Source organism: Chiloscyllium plagiosum, unplaced genomic scaffold (assembly GCF_004010195.1).
Source record: "Chiloscyllium plagiosum isolate BGI_BamShark_2017 unplaced genomic scaffold, ASM401019v2 scaf_4404, whole genome shotgun sequence".
NCBI classification, from domain to species: Eukaryota; Metazoa; Chordata; class Chondrichthyes; order Orectolobiformes; family Hemiscylliidae; genus Chiloscyllium; species Chiloscyllium plagiosum.
The window spans coordinates 1-25,000 of record NW_025212000.1 but is presented as its reverse complement, the minus strand read 5'-3'; the positions used below and the strand labels follow the sequence as shown (position 1 = coordinate 25,000).

Genomic DNA, 25,000 nt, shown 5'->3' with positions numbered 1-25,000 from the left:
TAGATCATGACTAAAAGTGCTACAAGGAGCAGTGTTAGCACCTCAGTCACTTACAGGATGACTCCCAAAATACTCTATTATGCTATGCAATAATCTCCTGCCCATTTTACATTCAGGGAGAAGGGCAGTCATCAAGACTAAAGTCTTAGACACAATTGTAAGAGTTCAAAAGCACTGAACAAAATGGAGATAAACTTTAATCCTTTAAACTCTCAGGGACTATAAAACAGTAGACAAGGGACCAATGACAAGGCAGAATAATACTAATGCATAACAGGGATACGGCTATCAGATTAAATTGATTAATAATTCTGAAAAATGTCAAATGTCAAAGAGAGTTCTGGAAAATGTTTTACCACAAGTAGTAGGAAGCAGAGACAACTGTAAAATTCAAAAGGGGCTTGGAAAAAAAAGATCTCAAGCAGAAGATGGTGACCTATTTTTGGAAATCCTCGTAGAGACAATGGATCAATAGACTTGTTTTGTACTCACTTCTATGGTCCTACGCAAATTATATTCTGCAGAGTACACAGTTCTAGTCTAAAATACTGTTTGCAAAACTGTTTTCTTCCAAATCTAGAGGAATTATGAGACATGAACAGAACCCAATGCTGGAGTAACAACTTGCATTTATATAATGCTTCTAGTATATTTTGTTTGAAGATGTTTTGACCCTAGATGCATATAATGCTTTGTAAAAGTATTAGAAAAATGATGGCAAGCCAGGGTTCTTCTGGCAAAATGAAACAAACCAAAATTCTCCAAAAATGAAAAGGTAAAGAGAAGATTGTCCCAAATTGTTGACCAGATTTCAATCAGATCAGAGATTATTCTTCTTTCTTAGACAGGGATTCTTACTTAAATGACCCCTAATATGCCACACTAATTTTTGTATACAGTATGACTACATGTAGTATGGCATTTATTTAAAGTAGCATTAATTTTATAATCCCCTCTTTGCACAATACCATAATATCAAAAGAATTTTCATTGCTAATGAGAATATAATGCAAGCAAAACAGCTTACCTGCAGACTGAATATTAAATATCCACTGATACTCTGCTCAGCAATAACATCTTCCATTGTACGTAGTGTCGTTCCCAGGTAAGAATTCAAAAGTTGAGTGGGGAGCAGTCCAACTGAAGATGCAACAAGGTAATTTGGGAGAGATAAATCTGTAATCTGCAAGAGCAAAACCATACAATTAATTATTATTTCAAGGAACAAACAGTTGCATCAAATTGGGGATTTTTTCTTCCAGTTATTTAAGTAGATTAGAGACAAGCAAACTGCTTTTATCCAAAGAAAAGGCTGACAGGAGTTTGGATGGGAATATTCAAAAGCATGACTGGTCTACAAAGATGACACTGAGAAGACATTGCCATCCAATGAAGGTTCAAGAGCAGAAAACTGGAAAAAGATCCAATGACAACATAAAGAAAAATGTCTTCACTCAGCAAATGGTCAGGACTGGAATACATTGAGCGCGTGTGGAATGGAAGCAGATTCAATGGTAGCTTTCTAAAGGGGATTGGCTCAGCATCTCGAGAGAAAGCAGATTGCAGGGCTGCAGAAAGTGGAGACAACAAGACTAGCCAAATGTTCTTGCTGAAAGCCAACACAGATGCTACATGTTGAATAACTTCCTCCTGTACTGTAACTATTTCAACCATCCAAATGAATCCAGGATGGATGCCACGGTTAGACTGCTGTGCAAGTTATCTACAAGATGCACTGCTGCAATGCTTTAAGGAATCTGCAGCAGAAACCTCCAAACACACAACTTCTACCACCGAGAACAAGGACAGCAGGCACATGGTAACACTCCCACCCTTCAAATGTTACCCTTCAAATTACACACTATCCCAATTATGACAGCATTTCACCATCCCTTTATTATTGCAAGGTCAAAATTCTGCAACCCTCTAACTGTTATAAATTCATTTGCAGTATACTTAGCTGCTCACCATCACCTTTCTCAAAAACAAATGTTAGTCTTCACTCAATGCTCATATTCTATGAACCAAAAGAAAAACACATGTCTCTGTGATATCATCCAGTATTCAATGGTATGGTCTGTAGATATCCACAGTCCAAAGTCCTACTGGCTGGTAGTTTAAAAAGTGCTATGATAAATGGCTTGTAACTTGTCTATAAAGCCACCAATCCGAACTCTAACACTGCATATTTGATCAATACAGGATAAACTTAACTTCAGTTTTATCCAGTCTTGGGCTCAGTGATTATTGGCAACTGTAAGAACTAAGAACTTGTTGATTGTTTATAGATTTGGATTGTAAAATATTCCATTACCACAACTAACTCTGATCACAACAGCTGTTCTCTTTTTTTCCATCCAGTTTCAATGATATTCCAACTATTATAACATATCTCTATCAGATGCTCAAATTAAGCAGCTGTTTCATTATTTCCATGACGAACCTCAATTAAATATTCACTTTGGATATAATTTGCACCCATGTTCAGCAACGTATCCTGGAAACATGTATAGAAAGGAACAGCGGTCCAAATATTAAAAGCTAACTGTCTAGGGACACAGTGTAGGGTTGCCAGCTATGGTTGGATGAATCAATAGAGTTAAGAATGACAGTCCTTACTGAAACACAAGATTGTTATGGGGTATTGTTACATGGGAGATTTAGAGAGGTTGTTTCCACTTCTGAGTGTGTAAGGATTAGAGGGCGTAATCTAAGTGCAAAGAGTTACCCAGATAGGACAGAGATGAATAGGAATTTCTTCTATTAGAGAGTTGTAAATCTGAGGAATTCTTAACAACAAAGAGCGTGTCAAGGCTAGATCATTTAAAATATTCAAGGCTGAGACAGATTCTTAAATCAGTAAGGAGATCAAGGGTTATGGGGAAAAGACAGGAAAGTGGAGTTCAGCCATGAGGATGTTGAATGGTGGAACAGACTGAAAGAACCAGGTGGTCTATTTTGACTCCCATGACACAACACAATTCTTTTTCTTATCATAGAACTACTTCCATAACGTGAAGGTGCTGCAATGCTGTGGAATGTGCGCCGCTTAAAAATTATAGTCATTCAAACATCATTTTAAACTTCAAAGTAATAACAGTACATCCAAATATTTGATATGTCCCTGCAAGTCTGAATAACACCAAAAAATAACAACACTCATTTAAAGACAGCCCTTCAGAACTACCTGGCTGAAAGAAAACTACTACAGACAGTTCACGTGTATCAACTTTTAACAGTGGAACATGCATATGTTTGTTCATGGAGGCAGCAGCAAGTGGCCAACTGAAGTAAAACAGAACCGGGTTATTGTTAAATGCTAACAAATAGCCCTTTCAAATGAGATAATAATAGACAGCTTGAGCATTATGGCTAGAGATTCATGATCACCGCTAAAAGGACCACAGACTTAATGCCAATTGTTTCAGCACATCACATGAGTTAATTGAAATTACATTGCTCAAATATTTTTATTCCTGGTGTTGACAGATCGATGAAGCAAGAATCTAACTCAGCAAGTTAAAGGTTCAGAATAAAAGTTCAATAATAATTACTTTGTAGATCTCTCTACCATGTGGGATTTGCCACTAAAAACTGATTTATCCAATACGATTTCATCTCAAACAAACTTATAAATGTACTCTCCATAACAGGTAATCGCAGAATTACAGTGCCATAGGATGTCTTTTGACCCATCATGCCTGCATTGGCCTCTCCCCATTTCCGTGCACATCATTACGAACCAAAAAATAATCTAATGCTTTTTCAGTGCCTCAATTGAACCTGCCACCATCACATCTTCAAGCAATACATTGCATAGCCTAACTACTTAGCTGAAGGTGACCATAATTTTGTTTTTAACACATCATCTTCATTTCATGTGCACAGCACATCCATGGCCTCAGATTCTTGTTTTGTTTTTTTACAAACAGAAGTGTCACCCTATCTACTTTACCCTCTCATGACTCTGAAAACTGAAAGAAGATCTTTCAGTTGTCTTCTCCACAGGGAGAACAGTCCTAACTTTTTCAATCTATCCTCATAGCTAAAGTTTCTCATTCCTGGTACCTTTCTAGTAAATTGCCTCTGCATTTTCTCCAATGCATTCCTTTCTTCCCTAAAGTGTGACACCCATATTTGTAGACAACACTCCAGCTGAGGTCTAACAAGTGCACACATTCAGTATCACCTTCTTGCTCTTGTACTCTAAGAGCAAGTAGAGTAGGGAACACTGTATGCTTTGTGTACTACTCCCTCCACCTATCTTGCTGCCTTCAAAGATGTGTGCACATATACACTGAGGTCCTCTGTTCCTGCACCCCTTTAGAATTTTACACACATTTTATATATTTTTTTAATTTACAGGAACATCACTACTTTTGACTTCTCAGTGACCAGTTCAAAATAGTACGTTGTATCAACTGACTTTTCATTTAATTCACCGTGGGGCGTGGGTATCGCTGATTGGCCAGCATTTATTGCCGATCCTTAGCTGCTTTTGAGGGGAGCTACCTTCTTGAACCGCTGCAGTCCATGTGCTGTTGATTGACGCACAATGCCCTTATGGCAGAGAATTCCAGGGATTTGACCCAGCAACACTGAAGGAACAGTGATATATTTCCCGGTCACCACAGTGAATGGCTTGGATGGGAATTGGCAGGTAGTGGTGTTCCTAGATATCTGCTGCTCTTGTGCTTCCAGGTGGAAGTAGTCGTGAGTTTGGAAAGTGCTACGTAAACAGCCTTGGTGAATCTCTGCAATGCAACTTGAAGACAGTGCACACTGCTGCTGCTGAGCATCAGTGATGGAGGGAATGGATGTGGTGCCAGTCAAGTGTGCTTCTTTGTCCTGGATAGTGGTCAAGCTTCAAGTAATTTTGGAGCTGCACCCATACCGGCAAATGACTGAACAAGAGTTAAAAATCAGCATTGTCAACATTATTTATATCTCAAAAATAAGAATATCTACAATATCAGGCTATTGTTTCCCAAGTGTGAGAGGGAACTCTTCCCAACTGGACACTAGTCCTCAGGAGTTAGCAAGGATACCTTAATAGGGCTAGGATTGCTACGGTCTGGTTGATGTAAAACTATCATTGGTAATGCATTTGTCCAATACTTTGTTCTTCAGTTTAGTTAGCAATGATTGTTTGCAATTAAATGACTGGCTACTCTCGTCCACAGGACATGAAACTGTGTGTCAATCTTACAGTGAAATCAGAGTTGTATGCAGGCTACATCATATAGCATATGGGAGGGAAGGACAAAAAAAGTGTACTTTGTCTCCTGACAGATTAGTGATTTTTTTTGAGAATTTGATAGCTTTGATGATTTTTAAACATCAATCCAGAAATTACAATCTTAAATTCATTTTTTGCTCCCACATTCTGTGTTCTGTGAGTTGTGCTATTTGCTTTGAACAATCCTCACTGAAGCCTCAAGTGTACAGAAGAATATAGTAGGGTTAAATGCAAGAACTAATTGTACTTTACTGGACAATTTTATAGATGTTAAATTTACCTAATTTATGTGTTTTATTTCTCTTTTGATAGGGCTAGCATCGGAACACACACATTGCTCAAAAATGTTCCTAAATTCTGTAAATCAAGTCAGTAGATTGCCAAGTGTTTCTTCTCATATATGAACTGACAGCAAATTGTTGTTAGTGTGATCATTCTCCAGCAATTCCAGAGAGTCAGGAGAACACTAACCAACTGGGCTACATGTAGAATGCAGTGTCTGCAAAAACAATTTTAACAAAAAAAAAATGTAGACTGCAGGAGGGCTGTCAGGAGGAGCAGCAGCAGGTATATGTAAAAAATAAGGTAACAACTTGGTGAGGCTACCAAACAGAAGTACTTGCATAAGCAACAAGTGATAGTCAGAACTAAATAATCCCAAAACCAACAGATCAGATCCAAGCTCTTCTACCAAATCTAGTTGACAATTAAACAGCTCACTAAAGGTGACAGCGCCACAAATATCCCCATCCTCAGTGATGGAAAAGCCCAGCACATCACTGCAAAAGGTAAGGCTGAAGCATTTGCAACAATCTTCATCCAAAAATGCCAAGTGGATAATCCATCGCAGCCTCCTCCACTGGTCCCCAGCATTACAGATACCAGTCTTCAGCCAATTCGATTCACTCCATGTGATATCAAGAAACAGTTGGAGATACTGGATACTGCAAAGGCAATGGGCCCTGACAACATTTTGACAATAGTACTGCAGACTTATGCTCCAGAACTTTCCGCTCCCTTTGCCAAACTGTTCCAGTGTAGTTACAGCACTGGCATTTACCCGACAATGAGGAGAACTGCCGAGGTACGACCTGTACATAAAAGTCTGGACAAATCCAATCTGGCCAATTACCACCCCAACACTCTACTGTTGATCATCAATAAAGTGATCATAGGTGTCATCAACAGTGCTATCAAGCAGCACCTGCTCAGCAATAACCTGCTCAAGAACGCCCAGTTTGGTTTCTGCCAGGGACACTCAGTTTCTGACCTCATTGTAGCCTCCGTTCAAACATGGACAGAAGAGTTAAATTCCAGAAGTGAGGTGAGAGTGACAGCCCTTGACATTAAGACTGCATTCAACCCAGTGTGGCATCAAGGAACCCTAGCAAAATCAATGGGGATTGGGGGCAAACTCTCCACTGGTTGGAGTCATACCTGAAATGTAGGAAGATTTGTGGTAGTTAGAGGTCAGTCATTTCAGCTCCAGGATATCTCTGCAGTAGTTTCAGAGTAGTACCCTCAGCCCAACCATCTTCAGCTGCTTCAATGGTCTTCCCTCCATCATAAGGTCAGAAGTGGGATGCTTGCCAATGATTGCACAATATTCAGCACCATTCACTTCTCCTCAGACACTAAAGCAGGCCTTGTGCAAATGCAACAAGACCTGGACAATATCCTGACTTGGGCTGACAAGTGACAAGTAACATTTGCACTACACACATGCAAGGTGCTGACCATTACCAACAAAAGACAATCTAACCACTGCCTCTTGACATTCAACGGTGTTACTATCATTAATATCCAGGGGCATACCATTGACCAAAAACTCAACTGGGCTCATCACATAAACACAGTGGCTACAAAAGCAAGTATACTGTGGCGAGTAACTCACCTCCTGATCTGCCAAAGCCTGCCCATTATCTACAAGGCAGAAATCCAGACTGTCATCGAATACTCCCGACTTGCCAGCATGGGTACAGCTCCAACAAGCATCCACTCATTCCTCCATCGACATTCAGCAGAAGTGTGAACTACTGACAAGATGCACCACAGAAACTCAAAGATCCTCAGACAGCACCTTCCAAACCCATGATCGCTTTCATCTCGAAGGACAAAGACAGCAGATGCATGCGTACAGTACCAATTTCAAGCTCCTCTCCAAGCCCATGCATGATTCTAACTTGGAAATATATAGCTATTTCTTCCCTGTCGCTGGATCAAAATCCTGGAATTCCCGCCCTAATGGCATTGTGGGCCTCCTTAATGGCATTGTGGACTGCAGCAGGTCAAGGAAGCAATTCACCACCACCTTCTCAAGAGCAACTAGGGGTCGGCAATAAGCTGGCCAGAAAGGGATACCACATCCCACAAGAATGAATAAAAATAATAAAAATATAAAACTAATTGGAAAATAGTCATAAATAAGCATTTCATAGACAGAATGTCTAAAAAAGATTAAGTTGGAATATAACACACTAGCACATAATTTGTAGTTAATTTTTGGACATAACAACAAACATAATTTGTACCAGTGATAACTTCATTAGGTTTTCATAATGGTTTTTGCTCTCCAAATAATTCAGAGTCACTTCAACTTCATGGGAAGTTTCCTTATAACAACCATGCAACAGCTATTGCGGACCCTCAAAGCATCAAAATTGTATTTCAACCAGATATACTACTCATCTCATTCTGAACGTGCAAATGAAATTCTAATCCTGAAGGCAATGTTTTGATCTACCCAACTCTATTTCTAATTACATTCATTTCACATACATTCACAATCAACATCAATTAAGTTCAGAGTTATCGTTTGATGAAAATAAATGAAAATTATCCAAAGAGTTTTGCAATACAAGATGTAAATAAACAGCTCAGGAAACAATGCCTGGAAAACTCAAATCAACATAACTGGCATTGCCAGAAAATTATAATTAAGAAAGGAATGGGCAACGCAATGGCTCAGTGGTGACCACTGATGCCTCAGTTCCAGGGACCCGGGTTCAATTCCACCACAGGCGACTGTCTGTGTTGAGTTTGCACACACTCCCCCTCTCTGTGGGTTTTCTCCAGGTGCTCTTGTTTCTTCTCACAGTTCAAAGATGTACAGGTAAGGTGGACTGGCCATACTAAATTATCCATAGCATGCAAGGCTGTGCAAGTGAGCTCAATTAGCCATGGAGGTTGCAGGGATAGGATGGGGGTAGGATGCTTATCAGAGGGTCGGTGTGGACTCAATGGTCTGAATGGCCTACTGCCACACTGTAGGGATTCTATGAAACAGGGACAAGGAAACTTCAAATCAGCCAACAAAATCAAGAATTTTAAAAATCAGAAACAAAAACAAATTGCTGGAAAAACTGGCAGCATCTATGGAGAGAAATTAGAGTTAATGTTTTGAGTCCAGAGTCCCTTGTTCAAAACAACTGTTCTTTTGTTTTTTTTTGCTTAATTTCAAAAACAAACTGCTCAACTACTAACATCAACCCTACCAATAACCGCCACTGCAACAGCTACAATGTTTAGATATCCACTCTTCACAATTAATTCACAGGCCACTCTGGATATGAGTTTTTTTTTATAACTAATTTTTTTGGACGCAATAATTTCAAACCTATGCGCATCTGTGTAATGTTATTTATTCTCCTCATATTTAATAATGAATAAATTTACTCTTTGTTTATTCAAAGAAAGCCTGGTTAAATTGACATCTTTTAAAACATATATTCATGTGGTCTTGGGAGAAAAGATATCCAACAGAGTAGGGATAATTTTAAAACTAAGCTTGTTGTAATCAATTAACAGGATTGTGAAGTAAGATGGGGAACCTGTTCATGCCTTCACATCCAAGAAGCTTAACAGCTTGGAGCATCCCATCTGAAACTAACAAATTGGGGAACTTTACCTGCAATCTGGTCATATTGCAACAAACTGCACAAACTAAATTTATTTCCATTAGATATTTCCATTTCCACCAATGCCTGCTTAATAATCCAATTATCTTACTGGTTCTGCTACATTAACAAATTACTCTATCGTCAAGTCCAATGGAACAAATACAATACCAACTTTGTCATAATTATTTGCAAGTAGCACTGACTTAGCTTCTCTGAAGAATTTAACAGTAACATTACCTGTACTTTTGCATCAGAATGTGGACATCATTCCCACTTGTAACACCTTTCAAGCCAATCTCTGGGTGCCTTGTCCTAACATTTGTGTCTCCCTTTTGTAGCTGCATATTAATAATTTTACTTATTTGTTTTATCTCTCACTAATCTTTTAACGCTGGAAACACTGGATTCAACACTTTCCAGTGAAAGTAATTCTAGAACAGGGAGTTTTGCATGGAAGGGAGAACATTAAGATCTAAGAGAAGATCTGACAGAAGTCCTCAAAAACATGAGGAGTCAGGGCAGAATAGATTAGATTAGATTCTCTACAGTGTGGAAACAGGCCCTTCGGCCCAACAAGTCTACACCGCCCCTCCGAAGAGAAACCCACCCAGACCCATTCCCCTGCCCTTTATTTACCCCTGACTAACGCACCTAACACTGTGGGCTATTTAGCACGGCCAATTCACCTGGCCTGAACATCTTTGGATTGTGGGAGGAAACCGGAGCATCTGAAGGCAACCCACACAGACATGGGGAGAATGTGTAAACTCCACTCAGACAGGTGGGAATCGAACCCAGGACCCTGGTGCTGTGAGGCAGCAGTGCTAACCACTGAGCTACCGTGGTTCCTGTTTATGAAACAATGGAGAACAACAGGTGACAGATTTAATGTGATTCACATATGTAACAAATGTGCTGTGAGAAATAACTTTTTCATAAAATGAGAAGCTTAGGTTTGGAATGCACTGGTGAAGCTATCAATTGGCACAATTGTGGCACTCAAGAGGGCAGATGATTATTTGAGTGACAACATGGAAAAGTATAAGGAAAAGGCAAGTGGTGACACTAAGCAGTAAACCTCATTGGCCAGCCAGTGCAATGGCCTCCTTTGGCATCGTAGCAACTTTGAATTTATGAACATTGCCCATGCTGGAAATACTTCACAGGTCCTACAGTCATAGAGTATGGAAAGAGATCCTTCAGTCCAACTTGTCCTCGCTGACCAAACATTCCAATCTGACCTAGTCCCATTTGCCAGCATTGGCCCATATCCCTCGAAACCCTGTCTCTTCATGAACCCATCCAGATGCCTTTTAAATGTCCCCACCTCCATCACTTCCTCTGTCAGCTTATTCCATACACGTACACCCTCTACATGAAAAGGTTATCCATCAGGTCCTTTTTAAATCTTTCCACTCTCACCTTAAACCTATCAGACATCTTCAGCGGAGAGAAATAGAATTAATGAACAAAATCAGGTGAATGATGTGCCATTCCCAGCAGCGCAACAAGAAACATTCACCACTCTCTCGCTCCCCTACCCCATTTCCTACATTATTCCAATTTACATTTTAAGTGCCAGCAGTAGCCCTACAGAAAATACTTGCAATTCTATAGTGGGGATACTTTTATGTAGTGAAATACACCATCAATTAACAATTCTAAAACTATGGGTTAGCTATAAAAGTGCATCCTGAAAAAAAAAGAGGCTCTGCCATCACAGCCACAGCTTTCAAATTCAACTGATTACCATTACTGGTTGTATCTATTACCACTGCAACTGCAGGGGGCGCATTCACAGCACTGATGAGATCACTGCCAAACACAACAGCGAGATGCCTGCAATAAAAAGGAACAATAAAATGAGTAATTTGCAGATGCTTTAAATGGATTCCAACCTTAGGATCATGATTTCCTCATTCCCTCACTCCCAACTATTTATTGCCATGCTATCTCACTGTTCACTGTCCCTGGGAGCAAGGCAGTGAATGGAGGTAGTGAAGCGTCTGGAGCAAAATAATCAGAAGGTAGCAAGCAGGGTGAAGCGGGAAAGCCAAACAGAGCAGAGCTGGGTGTTAGTGGCACTGCACATGTTTGTAAGGGCAGACTCTATGCAGACCTCTGACTATTGGCACCTATTGAATCATCAGCAGTGTCAACTTTCTGTGCCAGTGTGAGCCAATATTTTTCTCATCAATATGGAAAGTACAACAAAGTTAACATTGCAGGTTAATGAACGGCTGTCAAACATTACAGGTCATAAAAATGACGACAAAGCATCAACCTCATTAACTATTTTCCTCTGGTGTCACCTGATCCACACAGTAATTCTAGCATATCCATTTTATTTTCAGCTCCAACATATTCTGCCTGTGTCCATGATACTGTTTCTCAAAACTCCAGTATATTTTATAATGACTGTATGGTTAAATAAATTGTTTCCTTAAAAGCTTCAAAATGCCCAAACATGCTTTATCTTTTTTTACAAAGCCACTGAACAGATTAGCAAATTTCCGATATACACACACACACACAAAAACAGGATCATTCAACTCTACATAATTTTAAAGATAAACACATAATATTGAGATTCAAGTTTATGTAGTCCTACAAAGATGGAGACAGTCAACCTATGTTTTCAGGATAAGAACGCACCGCATAGGTTCAATTTCTCCAACAATGAGGTTACATTAATCCCTAGGTATTTGACACCTGCTCTTACCAAGCTGTTTTGTAAATCACTGCTCCCTATGGAGCAGTTTTATGTTTTGCTGCAAATTATTCACCATTTACAAACTTCCCCACCCAAGTCTTCCCAGTTTAAAGAAGAAAACTGAAAATAAATCTCACGTTTATTGCAGCAGTACAGTACAGAGCAGAAATCAGTCCATTTCCAAGATGTCCACTGAGCAAATCAGATTGCATGCCAATTAATTAAAAAGACAATATGTTTTAAGGACTAATTTTTTTTTAGTAGGAATGATAATTTTTCTTTTTATTCTCAACTCCCACCAAACTTTTGTGGTGGGAATGCCATTAACATTACTATTAATCAGTGGCAACCATGCCACTTTACAATTATAAAAAAATTATTAAAATAACTAAATTATTAAATAATTAAACCTTAATTGCATATAAAACCTCCTCCTGCTCACCATACCTCCAGTGTGTTAAGTGAAGGCATGGGTGATAAGCAAAGAGGAGGAGGGAGGAAGCAAGCAAGGGGATTAGAGTTGCACCAATTGTGAGAGAAGCAAGAGGTCAGCAAGCAGGCTAACTTCTGGCACAGCTTCATGACAAGTGAATTTTAGGTGTAAATCCATGTTATTGATCATGTCAGGTTTGATTCTTGATTTCTACTTTTCCAGCGTGTCAGTTCTTTTCTTACGAGCAAGGGTGGTAACTGAACTAAGTTCACCATCAAGTAGTGCATGGCACGTGATGGACTGCTGCATAGTCACCCAGGCAGGAAGAATAAAGGAAACACTGATCGCTAACCCAAAGATCCTTTCCAAACCAGATATCATAGCTTGGAAATAAAGTACCATTCCCTCACTGTCACTAGGTCAAAATCATAGAACTTCCTTTGTAACAGCACTGAGAGCAACATCACAACATGGACTTCAGCAGTCCATAAGAGACACACCACCTATTTTAAGGGTAATTGTAATGAGCAATAAATTATGTCTGCATCATATGAATGAATAAAATTATTCCAACATCTCTCATACAATTTAGGCGCTTAAATTTAAAATACCACACAAATTTCACTCAGACATAGCATTTTACATTGCATTACTATTCATCTGACAGTCTCAACTGATATTTGGTCCCATTAAATTACATCAGCCTCTTATCAGCCTAATCCCCAAGGCCTACTGGTATTCGATCATCTCATTCTGAGATGCCTACAGTGTTCTCCCAAATTGGTTTCATAGCCGCAAATTTCACTTTGTTCCTCTCATTTTCAAAATCATTTACATTGAACACAGATGACAACGAGGTGTCATTGACTAATGAAACATTCATTTTGATACATCTCCCTGAACAACTAACCCTTGCTTCCTAAAAATGTACCACTTCCTACTGGACAGGTCTTACTGTGATTCTGGCATTCAAATTAATTTCCAATACAGAAAATAGGACCAGGAGTAGGGCATTCAGCTCTTCCACTTTGCTACACCATTCGTTATGATCATCACCAATTATGCAACTCAATTGCCTTCTCCTGCTTTTCCCCCCCATATCCTTCGATCTGGGGCACCATGGTGGCTCAGTGATTAGCACTGTTGCCTCCCAGCGCCAGGGATCCGGGTTCTATTGCAACCTCGGGTGACTGTCTGTGTGGAGTTTGCACATTCCCGTGTCTACGTGGGTTTCCTCCCACAATCCAAAGATGTGCAGGTCAAGTGAATTAGCCATGCTAAACTGCCCATACTCAGGGGTAAATAGAGAGTAGGGAATGGGTCTTGGTGGGTTACTCTTCAGAGGGCTGGCGTGGACTTGTTGGGCCAAATGGCCTGCTTCCATACTGTAGGGAATCTAATCTAATCTAATCTCTTTAGCCCCAAGTGTTATATCCAACTCCTTTTTGAAATCATACAATTTTTAGCATCTACTACTTTCTGGGTGAAGAAATTTCTCCTCACCTCAGTCTGAAATGGTTTACCCAGTATTCTTAGACTGTAACATCTGGTTCTGGACTCCCCCACCTTCTGGAACATTCTTCTTGCATCTACACCATCCAGTCCTTGTAAAATTTTATAAGTTTCTCAGAGGTTCCCTTCCTTCTTCCAAGGTCCAGTGAATATTATCCTAACCAATTCAGCCACCACATACATCAATTCCTTTATACCAGGAAACAGCCAGTACATCTTCACTGCACTCCCTCTATAGCATGAGCATCCTTCCTCATAAGGAGGCCAAAACTGCATATGTATTACACAGTAAGGTCAAAAACATTTGGGACATTTAAATCAAATATCCATCAATTACACTGTATTAGTAAGATAGGCCATTCAGGCTCTTGAACCAGCTCCACCACAAAATCTGGACCAACCTGTACCTCAACTCTATTAAATCACCAATGCTCACATTCCTCAGTATCCTTGACAAACAAAAATCATTTCAAAAATCTTGAAATTGTCAATTAGTATCTATATTTTAAAGTTAAGTGATCTAGATTTCCACACGCCTGAGAGAGAAGAAGTGGCACAGATGTAATTTAAAAATTATGCCCACTTGCTCTGTATTTTCCCATCAGTTTTTTTCCATATGCTGAAACTGTTTCTAAAATGCTTTTAAATGAGACTTTGCATAGACCACAACTATACTGCAAAAGTGAAATACTAAATACTGTAAATCTGAAATATAAATGGGTGTAAACATTAGACAGATAACCATCTGTGAAGACAAACAAAGTTTACATTTCAGGTTAATGAGAGAAATGTTGACTCTCTCTATAGATATTACCAGACTTGGGAGTACTTCTTACATTTTCTGCATCTATTACAGTTGTGCTGCATCAGATGCAAAGCACAAAGAGTGGATATACAGAAGTGCAGAACCTCCTACTGATGCAATCCAAATTTTTAGCTAAGCCAACGCAGCGGTAAATAGTATTTATTTCAGAGTTGCTTCACCAGGCAGTTTAGGGTCATCTTAACACTAGAGCAATTTGACCCAGGACCACACCAGATCTTGTAAGAGCTATCCAGTCAGTGTCATTCTTCCTTTCAATTCACAAAATCTTGCAGGTATATTTTCCTCAACTTCCAATCTAATTTGCTTTTGGAATCACTCCTACCATCCTTGCAATCGCCAACTTCATCAGGTTCTGATGAAGAGTCACTAGCCAAGAGTACCTGCTTGCTTTCTCTTGCAATTTCTATTTTTGTTTCAAGTCAGTGCCAGTGTCTGCATTACAAAATATGTTCCTCCTCCTATTCCCCCTAACTCTTGCTCAAAACCATAAATATGTCCTCTAATTCTTGAACCATCAGATAATGGGAACAGCCCATCTGTCTATCTTACCAAAACCTGTCAATTTTGCACATCTCTTACAGATTCCCCTCAATCCCCTCTTTACTCCAAAGAACTCTAGCTTCTCCACCTAACATTATAGCTAGATTCACTAATCCATGTCATTCTGCATAATTTTATGCCTTCCCAAGGAACTCCTCATCCTTCTTGAAGTCTGGCAACCAGAACTGAACACAATACAGTATCCTGTTACTGACCATTTGTTGGAAGACTTGTAAGATGCACAGTGTGTAAAATGAAGTGACCAAAATAAAGTACAAGTTTCATCTTTTAAGAGTATATCATATGTGCCAACAATGGGTGAAAAATAATTGTATATGGATTCTGGATGGTCATGTTTGATTTCCTCATGAATAAAGAATCGTGAGCTAATGGAAAACTGTCTGAAGTATCAGTTTTACAAGTCTGAATTAAATTTAATTTTGAGCGGTACAATGTTAAGTGTACAACTACTCCCATTCTCTAATCAACAGCAGTTATTTTCAGTCTGGAGGAACCAAGAAGTCTCCATGGAAATTAAACAAATACTCTTCCATGCTGCCCACTTGTTTGATATTGGAAGCCAAAGAGTTTCAGAATTATCTGTGAAGCACTGTAATTGAAAGTCAAAGCGCAACTTGGGATGCGCTAATTTATCCATGCACTCATTCCCTAGACATTATATCCGGAAAATAGTCTTTCATTAAACTAAAACTGCTACTTAGATTCTGATTTTAAAACAGACAGCAAGACGTATTCCTGTCTAGACGGGGGTGGGGGGAGCAATATGCCAAGACATGGGTGGATTACTTCTGAGGAATAAGTTGTTTTGAGTAAGTTTGCAGTAGTTTCTCTTTGGATAACACAATTGTCATAGTGATGCTACAGGTCTAAGCACTCTGTCATATGTGCTCCGATTAACGACTTTTACGTAGGGATACTCACCGAAAACACTGCATTCTGCAGCCCGAAGGGAATGGGGGTGAGTCTGGCCAAAGCCACCACCTTCAGTCCGCTGCCTCCTTCCACCACCCGGACCACGGCGCTGAGCTGCTCGTTGGCCCGGACCTTGGCGGTGACCCACGCCGCCAGCAGCCGCTTGCAGAGCAGGTGAGCGATGAAAGTCCCGATCAGCACCCCGACCACCACCAGTCCCAAGCCCAGCACGAAGCCGTACAGGTAGCCGGCGGCCACGTTCAGCACGATGTAGCCCCAGCTGCAGGGGAAAGAGACGGCGATGAAGCCCACGACGAAGAGCAATGCCCCGACCAAGCTGTCCAAGCCCTCCACCCATAGCAGCAGTTCCTTCAGGTAGCGCCGCAGCAGCGCCAGCGAGGAGAAGCAGACCAGGGTCAGCAGGCAGACCAGCAGGAAGCTCTTCAGGCAGCAGCCATTCAGGCAGGTGCCCTTGGGGTCCCCAAGGATGGGCAGATCGCTCTCCAGCCCCTGCTCTTGCAGGCTCAGCTCGGGCTTCACCTGCACCCTCTCCTCGTAGGAAGCCGCCTCCCCCTGGGCCAGCAGCAGCGAGTTGGGGCAGGGTCTCTGCAAACCCCGGCTCAGCGCCCAGTGCTGACCTTTGCTCAACTTCTTCAACACTTTGCTCAGTATCTGCAGGGGGCCACTGCCAGAGTTCCACATGTCCGGGTCACGGGGGGGGGGGGGGGTCCAGTCTACCGGCCAACTACAAAAAAAATAAAACACGCCAACGATCTATTCAGCCAAAATAAAACAAACTGCAAACATTTTCTCTCTCTTCAGGAATTGGTGCAATAGAGGGGAAAAGAAAAGGACCTCACAAATCGTAAAATCTGGATTCCTTCTGATAGATAGTTTCATATATTTAGGGGAAGGGGGTCGCATCGCAGACCGGGGGCGAACAGAAGCGAGCGGCAGAAGGTTAAAAATGTTGGCCGACTGCTGCTGCAGCCGTTACACCAATAAGGGGAACGGGGTTGGGAGAGAGAAAGAAAGGGGATGGGGATGTTCCCGTAAGGCCGAGCGGTTGTGAAACAAAACGATAGAGAGAGGGGAAATAAAAGGATGTTTCTATTTCCTTCCTCCCTCCCTCAGACGATCCCGGTGTCTGTGCAGCGGAAGCAGCTGCAGTAGCTGGGGAGTAGAAGATGGTTTTCTGCTGCCACGTCCTGTCTCATGGTTCCTCAGGAGGGGAGAGAAACACTGACAGGCGCTCAGTGCAGCAATAGTAGTAGCAGCAGCTCCTCCTCCTCCTCCTCCACCCTCCCGGGAGGACCCGGGCTCCAGAAACCGCGAGCCTCACGGAACACCTTCTGAGCTGCAGTGGGGCCGCCTCGCGCTGGTGCTGGCGCCAGCCTCCATTCCCCGCCGCCACAACCGTCGTCCGCGCGCCCGCCCACTCAAACCGCTGCGCGTCACCGCACGCGCACACTTTTCAAAAAAATAAGTTTGGCTCTCTTCCACCCGCCGCCGCGCGAGACGGGGCTTTCGCTCCGACTCCCATGAACGACTGCATTCCCCTGTTCAGAAATTGATTCCCTGGGATACATGACCTTGGTTCTTCTCACTCATGAAAGATAAACAAATGCAACAACAGCAGCAATAAAGCATTAAAATAAAGTCCAATAACTGAGAATTGCTGGAAATCTGGAACAAAAACAAATTGCTGGAGACACTCAACGTAGGAGCAAATTACTGCAGAGGCTGGAAACTGAACTGAAAACAACAAATGCTGGAGATCGCAGCGGGTCAGGCAGCATCCATGGAGAGAGAGTAAGCCAACGTTTCGAGCCTAAATGACGTTTGGAAATATTAACTTGATCTCTCTCCATGGACACTGCCTGACCCGCTCTGATCTCTAGCATTTGTTGTTTTCAGTGGTGGAGATACTCAGCAAGTCTGGCGGTATCCATGGAGAGAAAGCAGTCAACGTTTTGCGTCCAATGATACGACATGCTCGTACTCCCCCGCATTCCAACTAAGACAATATTGTACATTTTATACATTTCTAACTCATAAAATATTATCGTCCAATACAGCTCCTTAAAAATTGTACTTTAGGTATTTGAAGTCATTTGCACATTGTATTTGGAATTGTAATACGCCTAAAAATAATAAAATGCCACAACCAGGACATGGACTCGGCACTAAAAACAACTCCTGATCTCAGTGTCAGTAGTGTCAAACCAACAATGGCAAAGTTAAATGGTTACGAGTAAAAACAGAAAATGCTGGAAATACTATACAGGTCTGGCAGCAAAAGTCGAGAGAAATACAGGGAGCTCCTCTGATAAAAATTCACTAATCTGAAATGTTAACTATTATTCTTTCATATGATAATAGACAAGGCCAGCATCTATTGACCTTGAATTGTTTACTCAGCCACGTCAGAGAGCAGTTAACTACATTATATTGTTTTTGATCTGATGTCACATGACCAGACTAGTTAGAGCAAATTTCCTTTCTTAGAGGATATTACTAAACCTGATGAGTGTGATTGAGCTCAAATGCTGTTTCAAGAACTGCATTTGTAATGGCATTTACCCTTATTCTTGGCATAACTATGTGAGCTCTATTATCATTTTTTTAGTTGTGAAAAAAAGTTAAAACTTGCACATGAAACATGGTATCCAAAGTGAGCACATGAAATAGTATGGATTTTGAGAGCTGTCAAGCAGCCAGCTTCTGCAGTAAGAAACCACAAGGAGCAATTATAACGGTAAACATTGCAGCTTTGTGCTGGTGAGTGGATCAGATGTAAGGACGGCCCATTTCAGTATACATATTGAAGGAGGGACGGAATATAAATCCTTTATAGGGTCTCAACTTGCTGTGTTTCTAACTCTGGTTATTTTGTGACTAAGAAATGACCCAGTATTTGAAGGGCAGCACGGCCCAGATGAAAGCTTGCCCTTCTCAGATAGCTTTGCACAAAATACAATAGTTTCTTCTATGAGGATAGAATAGCAATGATGCTACTTTCACATTACAGTGTTGGCTACAAACCGAAACAGAAATTGCTGGAGAGACTCAACAGATCTGGCTGCAACTGTGAAGAGAAAATGGAGTTAACATTTCAAGTCCAGTGAGCCTTCATTAGAACTAACAAGCCCATATGAAAATATGGTCGAGTAAAATAGCATAGTGAATTATTCCTCTCGGGCTCCTTCCCAGCTGGGAGCATTAGTTGTGCTGAGGAAAGATGTAGTGTACAACATGACTTACTTTCAGGCACCTCACAGGAACACTATAAAACAAAGTATGACATCGAGCTTAATAATTGTATTGGGTCAGATGAACAAAAGCTTGGTAAAAGAGAGAGGTAATTGAAAGTGTCTTCAAGGAGCAAAATAAGATACAGAAGGAATTAGCAAGGATTTCTCTGAGCTTTGGGCCTAGATAATTGAAAACGCAACTACTAATGGTGGAGCAATTAAAAAAGGAAATGTACAAGATGCCAGAATTTAAGTACACATGACCTCTAATGGGGGAGGCTACATTCCCTGTAGATACTTTTTCTTACTACATGGACCTCTGAAGTGTGTGTGGAGCAGAAAGTCCTGAACTGGAAGTCAGAACCACTCTATAACTACATGGCTTAGAGAGAATGTCAGTTGGAGGAGATTACAGAGATAGAGAGGGGCATGACTATGGAGGAATTTGAAACAACTATGAAAATTTTTAAATGAGAGGCAATGCAGGTCAGATAGCACATGAATGATATTTGATTATTATTGCTAATAAGGCACTAACAGTGGAGCTTTGGATGACCTCAAGTTTACAGAGTATAGAATGTGTGAAATCAAGCAAGTATTTGAATTGTGCAATGTAGTGTGGGTAGAGCCAATGGATTTCAGAACCTCTTTCAGGGACTAGACATTATGAGGAATAGAATGCATGGAACTATTACCAGCTTTTTATCTGACGTTTTGGCTGACAACTTTATTGACTTTTCACTCTGTGACAAGTTACAACATAGCCTTGCTTTGTTGCATAGCCTACAGTGGTACACCATTCTTGTTATTTTCGAAATGAGACATCTTTTGTTTAGTAACGTTGATACCACTTCAGCATGCTAGAGAAACAAGAATATATTCAAAGTTTAGGACACACTAAAAGTAGCAGAGATCTGCAAAGTAACATTTCTTGAAACATTACTTATTTAAAGCATGCAGATATGACTAAAACCTTATTGAAATTATTATTAGATGCCACATGACTAAACTGTGATTTCAACACTCATTTCTATTAGCAATTAGGGGTGATTTTCTCTGCATATTTTTGGAATTAAACTAAACGCCTGTAAAGTTTTAACCGGAAAAATAACTTCCAGCTATGTTTACAGCATGATTTTAAGATATTTACAATAAACCTCTTCAGGCATATGACAATTCTCTGGATCTGGAATCCAGGCCTTCTGGTCCAAACGTAAGGACAGTACCACTTTACTAGAGTCCCTTGAATAGATACCTTTAAACAACCTTTTCAGAAATGTTACAACACACCTCTGAAGTAGGTAGGGCTTGAACCTGGAATTCTTGGTTCAGGGCGAGGGACACTACCGCATCACCAGAAATGTCCACTGCTCAAGCACCTGTGAAGGCTTTGCCACAGCATGATGACAAAACTCCAGTGTCCTCTTCCATCACTGGTGAAAAGAGTTTCAGAGGTGGATAATGTTCCTTCATACAATAAAAAAAAGATGATCAGTAATAATATACCAAATGTCAGTGATTTATCTCCCATTGAAAGTAAGAAGAGCAGTCATCTCCACTTGCACATGTTTTGGGATAGATCCAAGATACTGAAGATGCATGTTAGATGGCTGAAGAAACTCACGTTTAAGATACGCAGCAAAAACCAAAAATACTGTCGTGTCAGCGTTCCAAATAAAACTAGTGACCTTCCCATTAACTGTATTGTCAAAAAATAGAATTTGTCTCTTATGGCTTTGATGTTCTATGGGTCTGAGATCTACCCCCTGGAGATTAGTTTTAGTCCTCGACATCCTTTTATCCATGCACAGTAACAGACCATTGTGATCTCTTGTCACTTTTTCATTTGGGTGAGGGAGATCATGGACCATGTCCACCTGGTGTTCTGACAATGGGCTTTCCATGAGTTCTTTCGTTCCCTATCTCTATTTTAACCTTGGTGCATCAAGTGAACAATGAAAGAAGTTAACTGGCTGTGCTTATGACTGTTCATTAAGTAGTAATGTTTCAGTTGACCTTTTGATTAGTCTTTCCCGCCTATACTAGGAAGTTTCTAAGCATTCACTTTGAGTCAGAAAATTGTAGAGTTGTACAGCACTGAAACAGACCCTTCAAACCAACTCATCCATATCAACCAGATATCCAAAATTAATCTAGTTCCATTTGCCAGCACTTATCCCATATCCCTCCAAACCCTTTCTATTTATGTAGCCTTCCAGAAGCATTTTAACTATTGTAATTGTACCAGCCTCTACCACTTCCTGTGGCAGCTTATTTCATACAAGCACCACCAACTGCTTGAAAAAAATGTCTCTTGGGTCCCTTTTAAATCTTTTCCCTCTCATCTTAAACCTATGCCCTCTAGTTTTCCACTCTCTTGCCTTGAATAAAAGACCTTGGCTATTCACCCAATCCATGCCCTTCATGATTACTTAAACCTCTATAAGGCCACCACTTAGCCTCTGATGCTTATGGTAAATAGCCTCAGCATATTCAGCTTCTCCCTATAGCTCAAACCATCTAATCCTGCAACATCCTCATAAATCTCTTCTGCACCCTCTCAACGTTAACAGGGGAGACCAAAATTGAATACAGTATTTCAAAAGTGAATTAACCAATGTCCTAAATATCTGCAACATGACATCCCAACTCTTATACTCAATGCATTGAATAATAAAGGCAAGCGTATCAAACTCCTTCTTCACTGCCCTGCTGGCTTGCAACTCCACCTTCAAGGAATTAAGAACCTGTACCCCAAGGTCTCTTGCGTGGCAACACTCCCCAGGGCCTACTATTAAACATGTAAGTCCTGCCCTAATTTGCCTTACCATAATGAAGCATCTCACACTTTCTAAGTTGAACTCTCTCTGCCACTCCCCGGCCCACCTAATCGAGGTCCCATTGTACTCTGAGATAACCTTCTTCACTGTCCAGTACACCATCAATTTTGGTGTCATCTGCAAATTTAATAATCATTCATCCTGTATTCACATCTAAATCATTTATATAAATGACAAAAAGCAACGGACCCAGCACCAATCCTTATGACACACCACTGGTCACAGACCTTCAGACTGAGAAACAACCCTCCATCACCACTCTCTGTCTTCTATCTTCAAGCTAGTTTTGTATCCATATTGTCCCTCGATTCCATGTAATCTAACCTTGTTAATCAGTCTACGATGTGGAACCTTGTTGATCTCCTTGCTGAAGTCCCTATAGACAACACTCTACCTTTAGCAACCTTCTTTGTCACTTCTTCAAAAACTCAATCAAGTTAGTGGGATATGATTTCCCAAGTACACAGCTATGATGACTATCTCTAAATAGTCCTCGCCTTTCCAAATACATGTAAATCCTGTCACTTAGAATCCACTCAAACAACTTACCCACCATTGACATCAGCCTCACCAGTCTATGGTTCCCTGGCTTTTCCTTACCACCTTTTGTAAATAATGGCACCACATTAGCCAACCTCCAATCTTCCAGCATCGCACCCGTGGCTATCAATGTTACAAATATCTCAACCTGGGGCCCAGCAATCGCTTCCTTAGTTTCCCACAAAGTTCAAGGATACACCTGATCAGATCCCAAGGATTTATCCACCTTTAAGCATCCTAAGATGTCCAACACCTCCTCATCTGTAATATAGACACTTTTTAAGGTATCATTATTTATTTTTCCAAGTTCTCTAACTTCCATTTCCTTCTCTACAGTAAATACTGATGCAAAATACTCAGTTAGTATCTCACCCAACTCCTGCAGTTCCACACATAGGTGGCCTTGTTGATCTTTAAGAGGCTATGTTCTCTCCCTAGTTACTCTTTTACCCTTAATGTATTTGTAGAATAGCTTTGGATTCTCCTTAACCATATTTTCCAAAGCTATCTCATATCCCCTTTTTGCCATTCTGATTTCCCTCTTGAATATACTCCTACTGCCCTTAAAGTCCTTGAGGAATTCACTCGATCCCAGCTGTCGATACCTACCATACTTGTTTTCCTTGAGTAGAGCCCAAAGTTTCTCTAGTCATCCAGCATTCCCTACCAGCCTTACACTTCACAGTAACAGGACTATACTGCCTCTAGATCTCACTACCTCATTTTTGAAGGCTGCCCACTTTCCAACCATCCCTTTCCTGTGAATAGCCTCTCCGAATCAACCTTTGAAAGTTCTTGCCTAATACCATCAAAATTGGCCTTATTCCAATTTAGAACTTTAACTTTTAGGTCAGGTCTATCCTTTTTTATAGTTATTTTAAAACTAATAGAATTATGATCATTGGCCCCAAAGTGCTCCCCTCGACACTTCAGCCCCTTGCACTGCCTTATTTCCCAAGAAAAGGTCATGTTTTGCTCCTTCTCGAGAAGGTACACCCACATACTGAATAAGAAAATGTTCTTGGATGCACTTAACAAATTCCTCTCCATCCAAGCCCTATGACAGTCACAGTCTTTTTCTGGAAAATTAAAATCCCCACTATTACAACCATGCCATTCTTACAGATATCTGAGATCTCCCTACAAACTTGTTTCTCAATTTCCCGCTGACTATTGGGCAGCCTATAGTACAAACTCAATAAGGTGAACATCCTTTTCTTATTTCTCAGTTCCACCCAAATAACTCCTAGAAATAGGGCAACTGACAAGTGCCTAGGATCAGAGGAGGTCTTCATCAGGTGCCAGTGTTCACCAGGATGCAGTCTTCTTCAAATAGAAGATGCACCCGAAGACGGTGAGAAAGACTCAGGGAAGAGTTCCCTAACACATTGGCTCAGGAGCAGGAAGCTGCCTTCACAACTTTACTGAGATTAACACATTCTATGTCAACTATTTGTTCTTTCTCTGTGTCAGTGAGCCATCTACAATTCTCACATGTCATGTACTTCTTTTGTATAATTAACTTACACCCTAATTCTTGCTTCCTAATTAAATTAATAAACTGTCTGAAAATTATTTACAAATGGCCAATTGTCTAATTTAGGTAACCAATTCCAAAATCTTGACACTATCATATTGTACTAGTGTTTGAAGGTGATGCTGCAGCTATCTTTTCAACTAAGAACCTATATTAAACTATATAGATTTACAGAGGTAAGTAGGAAAAAGTGTTCTGGCACGTTGCATACTACAATCTAAGGTCCATATGGCCTGACATTAATAGGCATCATTGATGATGAAGGCTTTTTTTGGCCATTATTCGACAGTTTCTGATTAGGGCTGCAGGGCATTTTCAGATTGTGTTCTGGCCCAAACACTGGGTTCATATTTGAAAACAGATATTTCTTACTAACATAGTCCCTTGTGACCACCTGTTTTGTCCTTTGGCCAGAATATCCCTCATTTTATTTACAGGTGCCCTAGAAAGTTGCCTGATCTGTTTCAAGAGTCCCCTTTGAACCTCCAGCCGGAAGTAAACAAAGAACAATAAACATGTAGGATATATCTAAGTAGTGGTTGATATCCGCTGCAATCACTAGTGTAGTCTCACTGTTAATTTTAGCACAAGAAATCTGTTCAAGTACTGACCATCAAAATGAAAATACAAACTCTGAAAACAATCAGTCAGATAGTCTCACCCACTTATGGTCCCCATTATCAGGTTTTTTCATTCCTTGGTATACCATTACCCATCCCTTTGTTTGCCTAACT

At 40.6% G+C, this 25,000-nt stretch overlaps 1 protein-coding gene across 1 annotated transcript; it reads right to left on the bottom strand.

Annotated features, from left to right (window-relative positions):
- Nucleotides 1-943: 943 nt before the first annotated feature.
- Nucleotides 944-17,551, bottom strand: tmem64 (transmembrane protein 64). The gene is made up of 2 exons (XM_043685878.1): nt 16,105-17,551; nt 944-1,183 (listed from the first exon to the last, which is right to left on the bottom strand). The coding sequence occupies exons 1-2, from the start codon at nt 16,795-16,797 to the stop codon at nt 944-946; spliced, it is 933 nt and encodes a 310-aa protein (XP_043541813.1). The 5' UTR covers nt 16,798-17,551.
- Between the last annotated feature and the right edge of the window lie 7,449 nt (nt 17,552-25,000).